At 35.7% G+C, this 22360-nt stretch overlaps 1 protein-coding gene across 1 annotated transcript in view; it reads right to left on the bottom strand.

Moving 5' to 3' along the window:
- HDX (highly divergent homeobox) overlaps window positions 1–22360 on the bottom strand; it is a 134437-nt gene that overhangs the window by 94385 nt on the left and 17692 nt on the right. The window contains exon 3 of the mRNA XM_047075697.1: window positions 13904–13957. Coding sequence (XP_046931653.1) covers window positions 13904–13957 — 54 coding nt within the window. The remainder of the gene's footprint in view (window positions 1–13903; window positions 13958–22360) is intronic.

Raw genomic sequence — 22360 nt, forward strand, 5'->3', positions numbered from 1 at the left:
GAAAGGAAAAGACATTGTGCTTCTTTAAAGTATCTTTAAATAAACTAGACTGGTAGTCACATTTCTAAAAATTCATAATTCTTAATTTTTGGCTAACCTTTCAAAAAGAGGAACTATCTTAATTAACTTAGCTGATAAGTAACTGCTATAACCATCTAATTCCTGAAAAAAAATGGATTAACCAAGTTAATTTCTTAAATCAAAAAAGTATCTGAATTATAATACTTTTATAAATACACACCCTCATGTTGTTAAAACATATATACCTCTTGCAATTCTTATTTTTTACAGTTCTTACTGTTTTCATAATACCATAGCTGTGTCACATATGTAGTATATTTATAAGGAATGGTATGACTCAACAGGTTTAGAAACAACCAGCACAACTTTTGAAGAATCATGAAATTGATTTTTGTCTAATAACTAATCAATGAGGCCAAAACAGCCCATCTAAAGTCTTCAAGTAAAGATATTGTCCTGTAATATAGTACCTATTCATTTCAACATGCTTACAAGTAAAGGCTGAGAACTTTATTATTAATTACTATAGGTGACAGGAGAGAGACTTGCTTGGGATAAAGAATAAAAAAAACAGCAATTGCAGGCTAAATGGAACTGAAGGCTGAAATGTATGGTAAAAATTGTAAGCATTATGGAATTTCAGATGGAAAGAGGGCAATATAGGTTACTGTGGTGGACTATGAGTTGAGCCTTGAGATATGAGTGAGATTCAGGTAGAGAGAGATAAGAGAGAAAGTGAAAACAGTGAAAGTGAAAGCAAGAAAACCAGAGAACACAATGTATAGACTCAAGTGAACAACAGGACAACCTCCATTAAAAGATACATTTAAAAAAGCAAGTTGGGACAAGGCAATAATGGGCTCTAATGACAGAAAAAGTTTTATTAGATTCCACAGGAAATGAGGAGCCACAGTAGCTGCATCAAACAGAAGAGGGACATGAAAGAAACTATAGTGGTGCTAAAGAGGAATACAGAAACCAAACTGGGTCACATATTTCAAATATCAGAAGGGAAAAGGAATACAACTGTAAATTCCACTTATCAAGGCAAAGCCTAATATATAAATATTAAATAATGGCCAAAAATTCATATATAAATAATATGCTGTATTGTTAAAAACTCTATAGATTTCATAACAGTGAACTCTAAAGGAATTCCATAGTAGTGTTGCCAGAATCACAAAGGCAAAAACTTTTGAGTAATAAAACAGTCAAGTGTCAACATGGCACACTGTGGTAAATCTTTCCCTGAAATGAGGCCTATTTATTTAATACTGAAGCCTATTTCCATTTCCATACAACACTCAACAATATAAATGCACTTCTTAATTCCTATCACCTATTTAACCCATTCCCCCCACCCACCTTCCCTCAAGCAAACAACTATCAGTTTGTTCTCCATATTTAAGAGTCTGTTTCTTGGTTTGCTCTTTTTTTTCCCCTATGGTTGTTTTATTTCTTAAATTCCACGTATGAGTGAAATCATATGTTACTTGTCTTTCTCTGACTGACTTATTTCACTTAGCGTAATACTCTCTAGCTCCATCCATGTCTTTGCAAATGGCAAGCTTTCATTCTTTTTTATGGCTGAGTTATATTATATATTGCAGGAATATGGGAAAACACACACACACACACACACACACACACACACATCATATCTCCTTTATCCAGTCTTCAGTCGATGGACATTTGGGCTCTTTCCATAACTTGGCTATTATAGAAAATGCTGCTATAAACATTAAGATTATGTATCCCTTTGAATTAGTATTTTTGCATCCTTTAGGCAAATATCTAGTAGTGAAATTGCTGGATCATAGAGTAGTTCTATTTTTAACTTTTTGAGGAAACTCCATACTGTTTTCCAGAGTGGCTGTACCAGTTCACATTCCTACCAAAAGTGCAGGACTGTTCAACGTTTTCTACATCCTTACCAACACCTGTTGTTTACTGTGTTGTTGATTTTACCCATTCTGACAGGTGTGAGATTATCTCTTTGTAGTTTTGATTTGTGTTTCCCTGATGATGAGTGATGTTGAGCATCTTTTCATGTGTCTCTTGGCCACCTGGATTCGTTCTTTGGAAAAATGTCTATTCATGTTTTCTGCCAATTTTTTACTTGGACTATTCACTTTCGGGTGTTGAGCTTTTTAAGTACTTTATTTATTTTGGACACTAATCCTTTAGCAGACCTATCATTTGCAAAAACCTTCTCCCATACTGTAGGTTGCCTTTTAGAAAGTTTCATTCATTATGTTCTTCACTGTGCAGAAGCTGTTTATTTCTATGATGCCCCAACAGTTTATTTTTGCTTTTGTTTCCCCTGCCTCAGGAGACATATCTAGTAAAATTCAAATTTTACAGCCAAATTCAAAGTGGTTACTGCCTCTGTTCTTCTCCAGGATTTTAATGGTTTCAGGTTTCACATTTAGCTCTTTAATGCATTTTCTATTTATTTTTGTGTATGATATAGGAAAGTGGTCCACTTTCATTCCTTTGCATGTTGCTGTTCAGTTTTCACATCACCATTTGTTGAAGAGACTGTCTTTTTCCCAATGGATATGCTTTCCTGCTTTGTCAAATATAAATTGACCATAGAGTTGTGGGTTCATTTCCAGGTTTTCTATTCTGCCCATTGGTCTATGTCTATTTTTGTGCCAGTACCATACTATTGTGATAACTACAGCTTTGTAATATAACTTGAAGTCAAGAATTGTGATGCCTACAGCTTTGCTCTTGTTTTTTGGTTTCTTTTACTATTCGGGGTCTTTTATGGTTACATAAAAATTTGAGGATTGTTTCTTCTAGCCCTGTGAAAAATAATGCTGGTGTTTTGATAGACATTGCATTAAATGTGTAGATAACTTTGGGTAGTATAGGCTTTTTAACAATATTTTTTCTTCCAATCCATTAGCATGGAATATCTTTCCTTCTTTTTGTGTCATCTCCAATTTCTTTCATCAGTGTTATATAATTTTCATAGTACAGATTGTTCACCTCTTTGGTCAGGTTTATTCTTAGGTATCTTATAGTTTTGTTGCAATTGTAAACAGGAATGATTCTTTAATTTTGCTTTCTGCTGCTTCATTATTGGTGTAAAGAAATGGAGTCAAAATTTGTATGCTGATTTTGTATCCTATGACATTACTGTAGTTGTTTATCAGTTCTAGCAGATTTTTGGTGGAATCTTTCAGGTTTTCTTTATAGAGTATCACGTCATCTGCAAATAGTGAAAGTTTTACTTTTTCCTTGCTGAGGTGGATGCCCTTTAGTTCTCTTTGTTGTCTAATTGTTGTGGCCAGGGTTGCAGTACTATGTTAAACAACAGTGGTGAAAGTGGACATCCTTGTCTTGTTCCTGACAATAGAGGAAAAGTTCTCAGTTTTTCTCATCCCCATTGAGGATGTTAGTAGATGTTTGTTATATATGGCCTTTATTATGTTGTGGTATGTCCCCTCTGAACCTACTTTGCTAAGGATTTTTATCATGAAATGATGTACTTTGTCAAATGCTTTTTCTGAATCTATTGAAATGATCATATGGTTCATATTCTTTCTCTTAATGTGGTGTATCATGCTGATTGATTAGCGAACTTTGACCCACCCTTTCAACCCAGCAATATACCCCACTTGATTGTAGTAAATTATTCTTTCAATGTAATTGTAGGTTCAGTTTGCTGGTATTATTTTATTAAGATTTTTGCATCCATGTTCATCAGGGATATTGGCCTGTGGTGGGAGTCTTAATCTGGTTTTGGTATCATGGTAATGATGGCATAATAGAATGAATTTGGAAGTTTCCCTTCCTTTTCTCTTTCTTGGAATAGTTTGGGAAGAATAGTATTAACTCTTCTTTAAGTGTTTGGCAGAATTCACCTGGAAGCCATCTGGCCCTGGAGTTTGTATATGGGTTGCTTTTTTATACTGATTCATTTTCTTTGCTGGTTATCAGTCTTTTCAAGTTTTCTATTTGTACCTGTTTCAGTTTTGGTAGTTTATATGTTTCTAGGAATTTATCCACTACTTCCAGGTTGTCCATTTGTTGACATATAGTTTTTCATAATATTATTTTATATTTGTGTGTATTTCTGTGTTGTTGGTTATTTCTCATCATGGCTATGTTTTTCATTCGAGATTTTTCTTGCTTCTTGAGGTAGGGCTGTAGTGCTATATACTTCCCTCTTTGCACAGCTTTGGCTGCATTTCAGTGGCTTTAGACCATTGTGTTTTCATTTTCATTTGTTTCCATGTATTTTTTTATTTCTTCTTTGATATCCTTGTTGACCCATTCATTGTTAGTAGCATGTTGTTTAACCTCCATATACTTATCATCTTTCTAAATTTTTTCTTATGGTTGACCTCAAGTTATATAATGTTGTGGTCTGAAAATATGCATGGTATGATATGTTCATTTTGTATCTGTTGAGGACTAATTTATGGCCTAATATGTGATCTGTTCTGGAGAAAGCCCCATATGCACTTGAAAAGAATGTGTATTCTGCTACTTTACAATGGGATGTTCTGAATATATCTGTTAAGTCAATTTTGTCCTATTTGTCATTCAAAGCCACTGTCTCCTTGATTTTCTGTTTACATAATCTGTCCATTTATATAAGTGGGGTATTAAAGTCCTCTACTATTATTGCATTACAATCAATGTGTTCCTTAATGTTTGTTTTTAACTGTTTTAGGTATTTGGGTAATTCCACGTTGGGTGCATATTTACAATTGTTAGATCTTGTTGGATTGTCCCCTTTATTATGATATAGTGTCCTTCAACTCTTGTAGCCTTTATTTTAATAATTGTCTTATATAACTAATGCCACTTCAGCTTTCTTTTCACCTCCAATTTCATGATAAATATTTCTCCATCTCCTCACTACCAACCTGCAGGTGTCCTTAGGTCTAAAATTAGTCTCTTGTAGGCATCGTATAGATTGGTCTTATTTTTTGGTCTGATATCTTGAAACACTCAAAATTTTAGAGACATTTAAATGTTCATTTCTCAGTTTATAATTATTATCTTATTGTGAAGCTGTGTAGCTTTGTAGCAATTATTATCTAATTGTAGCTTTGTAGTATATTTGGAAAGGTGGAAGTATGAGGACTTCAGATTGGTACTTCTTAAGATTTTTTGGTTACTTGGAGTCCTTTGTGGTTCCACATGATTCCTAGAATTTTTTCCTATTTATGTAAAAAATGTGATTGACATTTTGGTAGGGATTACCCTGAACGTGTAGACTGCTTTGAGTAGTATGGACATTTTAACACTAAGTCTTCCAAACCAGAGAAATGGGATATTTTTCTTTCATTTGTTTGTGTCTTCCTTAATTTCTTAAATTAATGCTTTGTAGTTTTCAGCTTGTTTTATGTCCTTAGTTCAGTTTATTAAGTGTTATTCTTTTTTATGATATTGCAAATGGAATTGTTTTCCTAATTTCTTATTCATATACTTTATTTTTAGTGTATACAGACACCACAAATTTTTGTAACCTGCAAATTTATTTTTATTTATTTAATTATATTATTATAGAATTCATTTATTCTAGAACTGTGTGTGTGTGTGTGTGTGTCAGAGATAGAGAGAGAGAGAGAGAGAGAGAGAGACTGTGTGTGTATCCTGTAGGGTTTTCTATATATAAGAACATGTCACCTGCAAAGATTATTTGGATGTTTTCTATTTTTGTTTCTTCTATAATTGTTCTGGCTAGGACTTCTAATACCACATTGAATAGAAGTGGTGAGAATGAGCATCCTTGCCTTGTTCCTCATCTCAGAGGAAAAACTTACAGTTTTTCACCATTGAGTACAATGTTAATTATTGGATTTTCATATATGGCCTTTATCACATTCAGGTACTATATTTCTATTCCCAATTTGCTGAGGGTATGTATCATGCAACAGTGCTCAATTTTGTTAAATTCTTTCTCTGCATCTATTTAGATAATTGTGTTTTTATTTATTTATTTATTTTATTTTATTCCCATATAGTTAACATACAGTGTTATGTTAGTTTTGGGTGTACAGTATAATAATTTATCAATTCTATACATTATTCCATGCTCATCATGGGTAAGGACATTAAGGAGGACACTCGTTGGGATAAGCACTGGCTGTTATATGTAAGTGATAAATCACTAAATTCTATTCCTGAAATCATTATTACAGTATATGTTAACTAACTTAGATTTAAATTAATATACATATTAATTTTTATAATATATTAATTTTTAAAATTTTCCTTTCTGCTGAAAGTTATGAGAAGATATTTTAAGAAAACTTCAGGGTAAGTTACAGATAATTAAAAAGAATTCAAATGAAATCATAAATAAATCAAGTAGGTTTAATAGACCTAAGGTCCTTTGAGGAATAAAAACGTCACTTAAAAACTTGGCAAGTTTAATTTTCATAATATGGCTCAATTAATGCCAAACAATGGAGTCTGATCAGTATATATATACCAATGTCTATATCTATATCTATATCTATATCTATACACACACACACACACACACATACACACACACACGCATACACACACACACGCATACACACACACACACACACACACACACACACATATATATATATTCTTAATTCCCTTCACCTATTTTATCCTAGCTTATCCAAGTTGTTTTCTCTTATTACATTGAGGGTCATGAGATGCCTGGCGTAAGTTAACTTCTGTTGTTAATTGGGACACAAAATACCCTGTAGTCTTTTTGAGTCCTAGAATTACTAACCAGTTGCTTATTTTCCATCTTTTAGAAATCTGCTTTGGTGGCATCTTGTATTATTTCCATGTATATAGTTCTACTTTTTGGAAAGGGAAGGGAGAAGAGTCTACACAGTCTTATCCAGTACAAATATCTTCACTTCAGTTTTATTATCCTTAAACAAACCTACCATAAAGTAATTTGAGTTATCTTTGTAAGAGTCTACTCAGGTCTCTTTTATAATTAAAATCTTTTAATAGTTTCCAATCTATTTGACGAGTTACATCAAAATTTCCTGGGATGCTTGTTAAAATGCATATTCATAGGTCTTACCCATACCAATTGAATGAGATTCTTTGAAAAAACATAATTTTAATGAATTTTTATATTAATATTACAAAATCATGAGAAAAGGGAAGATGGCGGTGTAGGATAATGCTGGGATCACCTCGTCCTGCTGATCACTTAGATTCTGCCCACTTTGGCCTAAATAACCTATAAAACTGATGGAAGACTAGCAGAATGGATTCTCAGGAGCCACGAATAGACAAGAGGCCCACAGAAGAGGATAGGAAGGGCGGAGAGGAGGTGTGTGCTACAGGGACTGGTGGGACAGAGCCAGGGTGGTAGAGGGGCAACCCGCCGGGCAAGGCAGAGCCCCCGAAGTCTTGCTTGCAAAAGTGGAGGGGTCAAACTGCATGAGTTCTGACAGCCAGCGGGACATAACATCTGGAATGTTAAAAGTCAACAGCTTCGCTTTCAGAGAGCAGGGAGGGTGAGAGGATGCCAGGAGGGAGAGATGTTGAGCCCCAGAAGGACAGAGCTGGGGGTAATGAGGAAGAAAGGCACTGGAAAGTGCAATATCCCTCTCCCATCACCCAGCCGACATTCCAAAGGAAACCAGTTCCTGTCACCGATCTTGCTTGCACCCTGCAAATGCCCAATGTTGTGTTTCTGTGGATCCATCCCTCCCATGGGCCTGCCTCCCTCCCTGTGCTGCAGGGCTCCTCCCACAGGGGACCACCAACAGCAAAGCTAGCTAAGCCGGCCCCTCCCACCCCAGTGCACCATGCGGATCCATCCCTCTAATATGCCCTTGGCCAGAGCCCATCAAAGCAGCTCTACAAGCCTGGCAGTATGCAAGCAGCCCAGACAGGGGCCACACCACTCCACAGTGAGTCCTGCCCCTGGGAGAGGGGAAGATTAGGTACACACCAGTCTGACTGTGGCCCCAGTGGTGGGCTGGGGGCAGACATTGGGTCAGACTATGGCCCTGCCCACCAACACAAGTTTCCCCGTACAGCACAAAGGAAGTGCCCTGCAGTTGGGAGCTACCACAAGGACTACCCAACATGATGAAATGGAAGAATTCTCCTCAGAAGAAACTCCAGGAAGTAGCAACAACTAACAAATTGATCAAAAACGATTTAAGAAATAAAACAGAACAAGAATTTAGAATAATAGTCATAAAATTAATCGCTGGGCTTGAGAAAAGCATAGAACACAGCAGAAAATCTATTGCTACAGAGATCAAGGGACTAAGAAATAGTCATGAGGAGCTAAAAAAAGCTATATGAGGTGCAAAATAAAATGGAGGCAGCCATAGCATGGATTGAAGAGGTAGAGGAGAGAATAGGTGAATTAGAAGATAAAATTATGGAAAAAGAGGAAGCTGAGAAAAAGAGAGATAAAAAAAAAATCCTGGAGTGTGAGGGGAGAATTAGAGAACTAAGTGATGCAATCAAATGGAAGAATATCCGCATCATAGGAATTCCAGAAGAGGAAGAAAGAGAGAAAGGGGCTGAAGGTGTACTTGAACAAATAATAGCTGAGAATGTCCCTGATCTGGGGAAGGAAACAGACATTGAAATCGAGGAGGCACAGAGAACTCCCTTCAGACGTAACTTGAATCGATCTTCTGCTTGACATATTATAGTGGAACTGGAAAAATACAAGGATAAGGAGAAAATTCTGAAAGCAGCTAGGGATAAACAGGCTCTAACTTCCAAAGAGAGAGCCATGAGAGTAGTGGCAGACCTACCTACAGAAACTTAGCAGGCCAGAAAGGAATGGCAAGAAATCTTCAATGTGATGAACAGAAAAAACATGTGGCTGAGAATCCTCTATCCAGAAAGTCTGTCATTCAGAATAGAAGGAGAGATAAAGGTTTTCCCAAACAAACAAAAACTGAAGGAATTCATAACCACTAAACCAGCAATACAAGACATCCTAAGGAGGACTTTGTGAGTGAAATGTTGCAAGGACCACAAAGTACCAGAGACATCACTACAAGTATGAAAACTAGAGACATCACAATGACTCTAAACCCATATCTTTCTATAATAACACTGAATGTAAATGGACTAAATTCTCCAACCAAAAGACGTAGGGTATCAGAATAGATTAAAAAAAAAAAACAAGACCCATCTATTTGCTGTCTACAAGAGACTCATTTTAGATCTGAGGACACCTTCAGGTTGAAAGTGAGGGGATTGAGAACTATCTATCATGCTACTGTAAGTGAAAAGAAAGCTGGAGTAGCCATACTTATATCAGACAAACTAGATTTTAAAGTAAAGGCTGTAACAAGAGAAAAATAAGGGCATTATATAATAATTGCAAGGTCTATCCGTTAGGAAGAACTAACAATTATAAATGTCTATATACCAAATACGGGAGCCTCCAAATATATAAAACAATTAATCACAAACATAAGCAACCTTATTGATAAGAATGTGGTCATTGCAGGGGACTTTAATACGACACTTACAACAATGGATAGATCATCTAGACACAGGGTCAATAAGGAAACAAGGGTCCTGAATGATACATTGGATCAGATGGACTTGACAGATATATTTAGAACTCTGCATCCCAAAGCAACAGAATATACTTTCTTCTCGAGGTAAATGGAATATTCTCCAAGATAGATCACATACTGGGTCACAAAACAGTCCTTCATAAGTATAAAAGACCTGAGATCATACCATGCATACTTTCAGACCACAATGCTATGAAACCTGAAATCAACCACAGGAAAAAGTCTGGAAAACCTCCAAAAGAAAGGAGATTGAAGAACACCCTACTAAAGAATTAATGGGTCAACCAGGCAATTAGAGAAGAAATTAAAAATTCATGGAAACAAATGAAAATGAAAAGACAATAATGCAAACACTTTGGGATGCAGCGAAGTCAGTTCTGAGTGGAAAATACATTGCAATCCAGGCCTATCTCAAGAAACAAGAAAAATCCCAAATACAAAATCTAACAGGACACCTAAAGGAAATAGAAGCAAAACAGCAGAGACAGCCTAAACCCAGCAGAAGAGAAATAATAAAGATCAGAGCAGAAATAATATACAATCTAAAAAAAAACTGTCCAGCAGATCAATGAAACCAAGAGTTGGTTTTTTGAAAAAATAAACAAAATTGATAAACCTCTAGCAAGGCTTCTCAATAAGAAAAAGGAGATGACCCAAATATATAAAATCATGAATGAAAATGGATTATACCCAAACCCTCAGAAATACAAGTAATTATCAGGGAATACTATGGAAAATTATATGCCAACAACTGAATGTCCTGGAAGAAATGGACAAATTCCTAAGCACCCACACACTTCCTGAACTCAAACAGAAAGAAATAGAAAACTTGAAGAGACCCATAACCAGTAAAGAAATTGAATCAGTTATCAAAAGTCTCCCAACAAATAAGTGTCCAGGACCAGATGGCTTCCCTGGGGAATTCAACCAGACATTTAAGCAGAGATAATACCTATCCTTCTGAAGCTGTTCCAAAAAATAGAAAGGGAAGGAAAACTTCCAGACTCATTCTCTGAATCCAGCATTACTGTGATTCCCCAAGCAGAATGAGACCCAGCAAAAAAAGAGAATAGGCCAAGATCCCTGATGAATATGGACGCAAATATTCTCAACAAGATACTAGCAATTTGAATTCAACAACATATAAGAATTGTTCACTATGATCAAGTGGGATTCATTCCTGGGATGCAGGGCTGGTTCAACATTTGCAAATCAATCAACGTGATACATCACATTAATAAAAGAAAAGAAAACAACCATATGATCCTGTCAATCAATGAAGAGAAAGCATTTGACAAAATTCAGCATCCTTTCTTAATAAAAACCCTTGAGAAAGTCGGGATAGAAGGAACATACTTAAACATCATAAAAGCCATTCACGAAAAGCCCACAGCTAATATTATCCTCAATGGGGAAAAACTGAGAGCTTTCTCCCTGAGATCAGGAACATGACAGGGATATCCACTCTCACCACTGTTGTTTAACATAGTGGTGGAAGTTCTAGCATCAGCAATCAGACAACATGAGGAAATTAAAGGCATCAAAATTGGCAAAGATGAAGTCAAGCTTTCACTTTTTGCAGATGACATGATATTATACATGGAAAACCCGAGAGACTCCACCAAAAGTCTACTAGAACTGATACATGAATTCAGCAAAGTCACAGGATACAAAATTAATGTACAGAAATCAGTTGCATTCTTATACACTAATAATGAAGCAACAGAAAGACAAATAAAGAAACTGATCCCATTCACAATTGCACCGAGTAGCATAAAATACCTAGGAATACACATAACCAAAGATGTAAAAGATTTGTATTCTGAAGACTATAGAAAATTTATGAAGGAAATTGAAGAAGATACAAAGAAATGGGAAAACTTTCCATGCTCATGGATTGTAAGAATAAATATTGTTAAAATGTCAATATTACCCAAAGCCATCTACACACTCAATGCAATTCCAATCAAAATTGCACCAGCATTCTTCTTGAAGCTAGAACAAGCAATCCTCAAATTTGTATGGAACGACAAAAGACCCCCAATAGCTGAGGTAATATTGAAGAAGACCAAAGCAGGAGCTGTAATCATCAAGACAGCATGGTATTGGCACAAAACCAGACACATAGACCAATGGAATAGAATAGAGACTCCACAATTGGACCCACAAAAGTATGGCCAACTAATTTTTGACAAAGCAGGAATGAATATCCAAAGGAAAAAAAACAGTCTCTTTAACAAATGGTGCTAGGAGAACTGGACATCAACATGCAGAAGAATGAAACTAGAGCACTTTCTTACACCATTCACAAAAATAAACTCAAAATGGATGAAGGACCTGAATGTGAGACAGGAAACCATCAAAACTCTAGAGGAGAAAGCAGGAAAAAACCTCTGACCTCAGCCACAGCAATTTCTTACTTGACACATCTCCAAAGGCAAAGGAATTAAAAGCAAAAATGAACTATTAGGATCTCATGAAGATAAAACCTTCTGCACCACAAAGGAAACAATCAACAAAACTAAAAGGCAATGGACGGAATGGAAAAGATACTTGCAAATGACATATTGGGTAAAGAGTTAGTATCCAAAATCTGTAAAGAACTTACCAAACTCAACACCCGAAAAACAAATAATCCAGTGAAGAAATGGGCAGAAAACATGAATAGACACTTCTCTAAAGAAGACATCCGGATGGCCAACAGGCACATGAAAAGATGCTGAACGCCCCTCCTCATCAGCGAAATACAAATCAAAACCACACTGAGATATCACCTCACACCAGAGTGGCCCAAATGAACAAATCAGGAGACTATACCTGCTGGAGGGGATATGGAGAAATGGGAACCCTCTTGCACTGTTGGTGGGAATCCAAACTGGTGCAGCCACTCTGGAAAACAGTGCGGAGTTTCCTCAAAAAATTAAAAATATATCTCCCCTATGACCCAGCAATAGCACTGCTAGGAATGTACCCAAGGAATACAGGAGTGCTGATGCATAGGGGCACTTGTTCTCCAATGTTTATAGCAGCACTTTCAACAATAGCCTAATTATGGAAAGAACTTAAATGTCCATCAATTGATGAATGGATAAAGAAGTTGTCATTTATATATACAATGGAATACTACTTGGCAATGAGAACGAATGAAATATGGCCTTTTGTAGCAACGTGGATGGAACTGGAGACTGTTAAGCTGAGTGAAATAAGTCATACAGAGAAAGACAGAAACCATATGTTTTCACTCTTATGTGGATCCTGAGAAACTTACCAGAAGACCATGGGGGAGGGGAAGGGGGAAGTATAGTTACAGAGAGGGAAGGAGGCAAACCATGAGAAACTCTTAAAAACTGAAAATAAAGTGAGGGTTGATTTGGGGTGGGAAGGAGGGGAAAGTGGGTGATGGGCATTGAGGAGACTACCTGTTGGGATGAGCACTGGGTGTTGTATGGAAACCAATTTAACAGTAAATTTCATATTAAAAAAGTCACAACAGTTGTCACAGAAAGTCAGAAAAACAAAATAAGACTGTTAAAATACTACTTACTCATTACCTCAAAATACTAAAATGCACCAATAACAAATAATAATAATATAAACTCCTTAATTTTGATTGAAGTATTTATATCAATCATGATTCAATTATATGATCAAGTTAACTGGGCTAATTATATGTAAAAACATATTTTATTGATTGTCTTTTTGTTGACTTATAATTAATATAGTGTTATATTAGTTTCAGGTGTGCAATATAATGATTAAAAAATTCTATAATTACTCAGTGTTCATCATGATAACTGTACCTCTTAATCCACTTTATTTATTTCATCCATCCCATTAATTACCTTTGAGTTTTTTTTTTAATTTTAATGTATTTATTTATATATTTTTAATGTGTATTTTTGAGAGAGAGAGACAGAGCACAACTATGGGAGGGGCAGAAAAAGAAAGAGACATAGAATCTGAAACACGCTCCCAGGCTCTGAGCTGTCAGCACAGAGCTCCATGCAGCACTCAAACCCCCTAACCGAGAGATCATGGCTTGAGCCGAAGTTCAACACGTAACTGACCGAGCCACCCAGGCGCCCTGTTTGAATGTGTTTTTTTTTTTTTTAACTGAAAAAACCTGCTCAAAGACTAAATGGTGTGTTGATTACTGCATTTTATTTAGGGTTACATTAGTAATATATATAAATATTATGATCTCAAAATATGTCATTTTAGATAATGCAGTCTTTTCGAGGTTCAATTTTGCCAACTTTACAAATATCATGACAATTTTCTCAATGGCATTCTTACTAACAACATAGAAGGGAAACAAACGTTGCTTTAAATGAAGGATTACTTACTGCTCTTTTTCTAGAACACCCTGTAATCCAAGGCACAGTAAGGTTTCCTGAAATCTGTGGAAACAATAAATGGAATTTCAGTAAGGTATGCATTGACACTACTTGGAATGCTGATCAACACCAATGAATTCATACAAGATGTCAACATAGGTCTGCATTCAGAGCATATCCCCCACATAGATTTTGCCATTTCCTTACTGAACACAACAGATTTAAAGGGCTTTCATTTGTAAGAAAATTTTAGAAGCAGTGTAATTTCCCCTGGAAATTCAAGAAAATCCCTAGGCACTGTTGGGGCCTGGAAGTATGGTTTACAAATGTGTGAACAAGAAAATTATTGTAATAAAAATGCAGTACTCTGTGGAATATATGTTATAATAATTAAATGATTAACTATAGTCATCATTCTATGTATTAGTTCTCTATACTTATCCTACATAACTACAAGCTCCTTTTTAAGCAGAGACTACTAAGAGGAATAGGCAGCAACACCTTATTACATCGACATTGGCACGCAAGGAGATAGGTACTACTCCAGTAGGATTCCAGAGACTGTTTACAGAGACCAAGGTGGACCTGTGGGCTATAGCACAGAGTAGCTTAGACGTCACCATACATTTTCCTGAAATACACAAGTTTTGGAGGATAACTCCAAATTCTCCACTTGCCTTCTCCTTCCCTCCCACATACCTCCTGAGACACTGACAAGTCAAATCAGGCTTGCCAAATGGTGACGATGAGAATATGGTATTCAAACATTTATTGTTTTTGATAAATTACATTCAGTGATGACTTGTGAATTAGTATTATGCTTACTGATAAGGAGTGATAAACAGTTAATGCAAATTGTAAAGTAATATCCTTAATTATTCAAAATTTAGGTAAATTATTACTGTCCCTGGCCACTAAACATGAAATTTTATTTTGAGTTCAAAATATAACACTATGCTAGGGATAGGCTAACAAAATTAATGTTATAAACTCCAAATAATACTTTTAAGAAAAAAATTAAAAATAATTTTATTTTAGTTAAAACCCCATTACAGTAATATGGCACTTAAATACAATGTTCGAGGATCATGAAGTTTCAAATAATTGATTTTTAAAGGTAAACTGATAATGAAAATTTCGATGGAAAAAATTCTTCAAAACTTACACTTTCCTGTCCTCCCATTAATACTTGGAATATAATACAATGTTTACAAAGTAATTTGGCTGCTAGCCTCAATGAAAGAGGTAAGTCTACCAAAATAACCACATAATATACTCTTGAAAAAATAGAGATATCAAAATATTTTGGATTCTCTTTGCACATACTCCCACGTATTAGTGAGGATAATTTCAAACTGTCTATATAAATTTGCTATAGAAAACATTTTAAACCAAATGAACTAGAAAAAACAAAACAAAACAAACAAACAAAAAAAACCCAAACAAACCCAGGGGCGCCTGGGTGGCTCAGTTGGTTAAGCATCCGATTTGTGATTTTGTCTCAGGTCATGATCTCATGGTCTTGAGATTGAGCCCCACATTGGGTGTGTGCTGGGTGTGCTACTTGCTTAAAATTCTCTCTCTCCCTCTGCTCCTCTCCCCCACTTGTGCTCTCTCTCCCAAAATAAATTAAAAAAAAACATAAACCCATAAGTATTAAAAAGTTACATATGAAATAAAAAAATTATGCATATAATATACATGATAAATGAATGGGAATTATACATTTTAAGAATACAAAATGTGTTTTTATGCTTAGGTCAAGTGTATGTAACCAAGAAAATAGAAAACTACTATAAGCACATTAACATACAAATATCAATTCCATGTGAGTTGGGAAGAGATGAAGTTTCACTTTTTTGCTTTATAATTCTGGGGCACCAGTTACATAATATTCAAATGCTATATTAACTACCTTCTTTTGTTTATTTCAATTTTTTTTCAGTTCTTTATGTTTCTGGTAAAACTCGGTAACAGCTAAGTATAGCAGCTGAATTTGTATGCTTTTTTGAAGAATAATATGGTATAAACATATTTCTCTCAAAGTTGGGAAGTTTTGTTTGGTCAGTAGTGATGACAAGGTTTTTCCCTCACCATTCTGGCTACAAAAATAGTATTTCAAATGAGCAGGGTAATATAGTAATCATTTAAATGATATTTAAATTCCAAACACATTTTTCAATACCCTGGTTTGGAAAAATATAAAAGTAATTGACAAGGAGACAAGACCAACTTAACAAATATATTCGAACTTACACATACAAATGACTACTATATGTTTCAAAGTAGAAAACAGGAAGTTATACAGTCATTACAATGATGTTGCCATTGTTGAAAACATTTTGGGAACTTTTCTTGGCAGTTCATGACACCCAGAGACTCTGTGTCATTATTTCATATTCTGTTTGTTTTAACTGAAAATATAATAACCCAAATTGAACATCAATATTATTCACTAAATGTGGCTCAGAATAAATTGTAACTATTTTCCAAAGTCAAATTTTACCTCAAATAATGGAGATTTGTCACCAATGAAAATATTTTTAAAAATCTCACAGGGGGCACCTAGGTGGCTCAGTCAGTTAAGTGTGGACTTTGGCTCAGGTCATGATCTCAGTGTTAGTGGGTTCGAGCGCCGCATCTGGCTCTGTGCTGACAGTTCAGAGCCTGGAGCCTGCATGGGATTCTGTCTCTCCCTCTCTCTGCCCCTCCCCCACTCATGCTCTGTCTCTGTCTCTGTCTCTCTCTCAAAAATAAATAAACATTAAATTTTTTTCCAAAAAAATTCTCACAGGCCCTTAAAGCAATTGTAAAAGAATTTCAAAACTTTTTTGACAAATTAAACATGATTGAAATAAGTATAGGTAACTTTCCAAAGTCATGAATTTGAACTTAATTTCTATACTACGTTGCTGTTTTAGGTACTTAGGAAATAAAAAAGATGGGTAAAACATAATTTCCTAGAGGGCAAGAATGTGAGAGGGAAGATGAGAAAGATACATAAATGACTTTAATATAAAGAATACTATAAGTGTCATGAGAAGTATAATAAATGAAATGCAATAGAAGTTCAAGGTATGGTGAAATTACATCAAATTTGAGGACTTATATCAGCTGAACCTTAAAAAATGAATAGAATTTTTATAGAAATAAAAAAGAGCATTCCAGAGAAAAATAATGGCATGAGCACAGTGGAATAAAAGGATAAGATGTGTTGGGGCGCCTGGGGGGCTCAGTCGGTTGAGCGTCCGACTTTAGCACAGGTCATGATCCTGAGGTCTGTGAGTTTAAGCCCCGCATTGGGCTCTGTAATGTCAGCTCAGAGCCTGGCGCCTGCTTCGGATTCTGTGTCTCCCTCTGTCTCTGCCCCTCCCCCGTTCATGCTCTGTCTCTCTTCTGTCTCTGTCAAAAATAAATAGACATAAAAAAAATTAAAAAAAGGATAGGATATGTTTGGGAATTGTCAATTCAATTAGAATTAAAAATGGAATTGGGGTTACTTTGTGCAAGCCATGAATACCAAAGTACATTTACATCTAATTCTATGGAAAAAGAGGAGCCATTCAAAGTTTTAAGCAAATGAGTTATATGGTCAGAATGCATTTTTATACATTAAGATGATTAATTTGACTCAATGTGTTCAGTAAATTGAATCAGTATGGAAACTTATAATAGTTTAGGCAAAAGGCAATCCAGACTTGGAACAAAGTTAGGGAGTAGTAATTTAGAGAGAAATATAAAATACACTTCTAAATACAGGTCTTGTGCAGGAGATTAAAGAGGACTAGACAGTCTGGAAATTACTGGAATAGCTTTTTTTATGGCCATCATAAGACTGCCTCTCCAAATGGCTGGTCTGCTCAAACAGAGAGTTGGAGAGTCACAATTTTGAATGTGAATGCAAGGAAGTGCTAATATTGGAAATCTCACAGAAAAATGTGGACACACTAAGGGCGCCTGGGTGGCTCAGTCAGTTAAGCATCCAACTCTTGATTTTGGCTCAGGTCACGATCTCACAGTTCATGAAATCAAGCCCTGCATTGGGTTCTATGCTGACAGCACGGAGCCTGCTTAGGATTCTCTCTCTCTTCCTCTCTCTTTGCCTCTCCCCATGCTGGCTCTCTCTCTCTCTCTCTCTCTCTCTCTCTCTCTTTCTCTCTGTCTCTCAAAATAAACACTAAAAAAATAATAAAATAAAATAAAAGTAGATACACTAAAGGAAGTAATACACTTATATGGATGTAAACTGTAGTCACATCATATGGATAGGTAAGGTTTGTGAATCCATCTATAAAACACTTACCTTTCTCATGGAAAGTTATATTTAAAATAAGTAATATATATCAGAATGTTAATTATACATTATACATAATTACTTTTATAGATGATTTAAAGGATTTTAAAGGAACTTTTACTACATTTCATTTTCATGATTTAGATCTTACATATGACTCTGCTCTATTTCTGCTAGACTATGAGATCATTAAGGGCAAGGTATCATGTTTAAAACAATTTAGTCTATTTGTATATAGTCACACAAAGAATATACACAAAAAAGCATTCATTCCGATTTCAAAAATATTTCTGTTAAAAAACAATTCTCCACATATGCGGGACATTCTACTTAATTCGATTAACTGAAACAACCAGACAATAATCATGTCTATCAGAAAAGTTTAGCAGCAACAGATTCATAATAAACTTATATTTTTGCTTTCCATCAGCTGTTTTGATATCAGTTGAACAATAAAAGATATCAATCATTCTGCTTTAATCAGCAGAGCTTCCTAGATCTTTTAAAGTTATAAGGTATAGAACATAGAAGACACTGCTGGGCATTTGGTAGGCAATCAATAAATATATGCTGATTGATTGGTTGATTGAATTAACGTGCACTTTATACACTAGCTTCACTTGCTGAAATTCAACAAAAGGCCAAGAGTGGAAATGTACAAGAGATAATTACATGGGGGTAGGCAGTTGGAGGAGGGAATAACTAGCTTCTGGTAGAGAACAATGTGTTCTGGAGCAAAGAAGAAAAGATATATTGGCTTTTTTAAAAAAAATATGTATTTCCCTTTCATCTCTAGACCAAGTCTGGAAAAGCTTTGAGAAATAACAAAATAAGCTTTACAAATTGAAATTCAAATACTACAACATTTGGCAAAGCAACTAACATTTTTAAGCATATTAATTTTTCTTCTATTAAGTTAAAAGAAATTCGTATTTAGAAAATCTTACTAGCCTGAAAAGTTCGTGCAGTCAAAAACCAAGATGCTATTTGGGATTTTTCTTTTTTCTACATAATTTTAGAAGTTAAATTTCACAATGCACAAGATATTAAAATCAGGAAAACTCAAATTCCAAGATGTTTCAATAAAATTATAAAAAGTACTCAGATATAACATAACTAGCCTGATTTCACCATACTGATTCTAGGGATACTGATTGTGAAAAATAATGGAAGGATATCAGAAAAATAATATAAGTTAATATGTGGAATGATTCTCTTCTGAGCCAAAGCCCTGGGGAGTACAGAATTACAAATATGTAAACCTCAAAATTATACTCTAACATATTTTAAAATATTATAATTTTACCCATATAAAGGGCAGATCTTTTATGTTATAAAAAATAAAAATTCTTTACTAAGTTTAGAAAATAAATTATCATGTGTTAGTTTTAAGTTATAAATATACAACTGAAATGAAATGTTTTCTTAAATGTATATTTAGAGATCAATCCCTTAAATAATAGGAAAAGATTGATAGCTCTTATCAAGCTACAATCTTTTCAAGACTGGACCACCATTCTTAATACCTAGCTCCAAGTCTTTGCTTTGCACACATCTCTTTGTTAAACCAAAAGATAGGCATTTGAAAGAAATCAAACACCCTGGATTTTTTTTTTGCAATAACATTATATGAGTTGCTACATTCGCTTTGTCATCTAAAACAACAAACAACAAAGAGATAAAGATAAAGATAAAGATAAAGCAAGATAAAGAATTAGACAGCTCCACAGTTTCATCCCCCACAGAAACACTAAAAATAGAGACTGACAAGAATAACATTATGGTAGGTTTAGAAATCAGTCAAAGTTCTACAGCAATCAAGCCATAGACTAATCAAAAAAATTCCACATTGTAAAAGGTAGGAAATTTCATGGAGTTTTTATTAGAAGAAGCAGAAGTGAGACTCTTTGGGAAATTAAGACTTTTAATAGTAGGGTGATCAGTAAAAAGCATGTACATACAACCAGGGGAGACACATGCCCAGAAAAGGCCTGCAAAGCCTTTAAGCTTTTACACCAGGCTAATTAATTAATTAATTGTCTTGAACTGCACAGACCCAGAATGCAAGGAGTGGAAGACAGTTGTTTTTCAAATACTCAATAAAAAAAAATCATGATATATACAAAAAGCATTGTCCATTCGAAGGAAAAAATCTCCAGAAAATATCCCTGAAGAAAACCCTGAAGACTTACTAGACAAATATGTTAAAACAGCTATCTTAAGTATGCTCAAAGAGCTAAAGGAAAACATGGACAAAGAACTAAGGGAAATCAGGAAGAAGGTATATGAACAAAAAGAGAATATCATCAAAGAGATAGAAATTATAAAGAGAACCAAAAAGGAATTTTTGGAACTAAAAAGTACAATAACTAAATTGAAAAATTCACTAAAAGAGTTTGACAGAAGACTGGAATAAGTAGAAGAAAGAATAAGTAAACTTGAACAAACGCAATTTGATATTATCAAGTTTGAGGAGCAAAAAGTAAAAAGAATGAAAAAAAGTAAGCAGGGCCTAAAGAAACTTATGAGACATTAACAAGCAGAGCAATATGTGTATTATTAGAAGCCCCAAAAGGAAAAGTAAAAAGAAAGAGGAAGATAAATTATTTGAATAAATAATATCTGAAAACTTCCCAAAACTGAGGAGTCATTGACATACAAATCCACAAAGCTCAACAAACTGTAACTAGGATAAATTCAAAGACATTCACATGAAGATACATTATAATGAAACTGTCAAAAGACACATACAAGGAATCTTGAAAGCAGCAAAAGTGACTCATTACACACAGGGGCTGACACCAACCAGAACTCAGATTTGGCATACCAAAGTCCTAACTGCAATGCCCAAGTAGTAGTCCCACCCAGTGGATTGGCTTATCTGCAGAGCCAACATGGTTGTGCAGTCTGACCAGGGAATTCAGCAAGGTACAAGTCTGTCTGATTCAGGTCTTTGAATGAAGAGCTTTCTAACCCTACAGTCTGGTTTGTCTCCACCCAGGCAGGGTGGCTGAGTCATAGCCAAACCCACTGCTGAATGTAGCTCCCAGCCATACCTAACCAGAAAAGGTTAGCCAGAACACCTTGAAGCTGCACAACTCAGCAGCACTAGATCAGAGTGTGGCAGCAAAGCTCATCATCCACAGAACAAAGCCAGTGGCATTGTTCAGCTAGGGAACTTGGACAGTAAGTCAACTTGAATCAAGACCATGAATAAAGAGCTTTTCCAAGTTTGGAGTCAAGCTGCCCAGGTAGAGGAGCTAATTAATAACCCCTTTCATTGATGAGCATAGCTCCAGACCCTTAGACCAGAGGCCCTGACTGGGAATACACAGGAAGCTTCTGGGGGCTGGTCATCCTGTATGCTCAGCAGTGGAGCTACTTCTGACCATGCCTACTGCTAAGTGTAGCTCCCAGTCCCAACTGACAAGAAAGCCTGGCTGAAACACCTGGAGAGCTGCATACCCCAGCAATACTTGAGTGCAGACTCTGGCAGGAAAACCTGATCATCCACAGAACACAGCCAGTGACCCCATTCAGTCAGGTAGCTTGGTGGTATGGTTTGACTTGAGTCAAGACCAAAAACAAAGAGCCTTTCCAGTCTTGAAAATAGCTCTCTTGTTCTACCCACAGAAACAAATTTGTAGCCCATTCCATGGCTGAATACAGCCTTCACCCTTACCAACCAGGGAACCTAATGAGCACATTGAAAGCTGAACAGTTCATCCAACAACCTTGCTTGAAGTGGCACTTAGAGAGCAGAAGCCCATGGCTTTCCATGCAAAAGTAAAACTGGTAACCTTATCTGGCTAGGGAATTCAGTACCCGCTCTTGCCTGATTTAAATCTACAAACAAGGAGACATGAAGACTCTGGGGTCTATTCTGTTATACTGAACCATTTCAAAGTATCATCTATTACTGAATATAGTACCCAGACTTAACCATCTATACAGCCTGTCCAGGGAACCTAGGCAACTGTGGAACACAACCTACAGCCTTGCTTGTACACAGAATCAAGCCAGCAGTCCTATTCAACTGTTCTCAGCCAGGGGAAGCCCAGCGAACTCAGAGCTCACAGTAACCTTGCCCCAAAATAGATCCTGATAGCAAGCTCCACATTCTCAAGGACATTGCCAACAGGCATATTCAGAAACCCAAAGTGAGCTGACTG

This window comes from Lynx rufus, unplaced genomic scaffold (genome assembly GCF_022079265.1).
Source record: "Lynx rufus isolate CCGP_SWC_20201006 ecotype Redwood Valley unplaced genomic scaffold, mLynRuf1.p SCAF_14, whole genome shotgun sequence".
Classification (NCBI taxonomy): domain Eukaryota; kingdom Metazoa; phylum Chordata; class Mammalia; order Carnivora; family Felidae; genus Lynx; species Lynx rufus.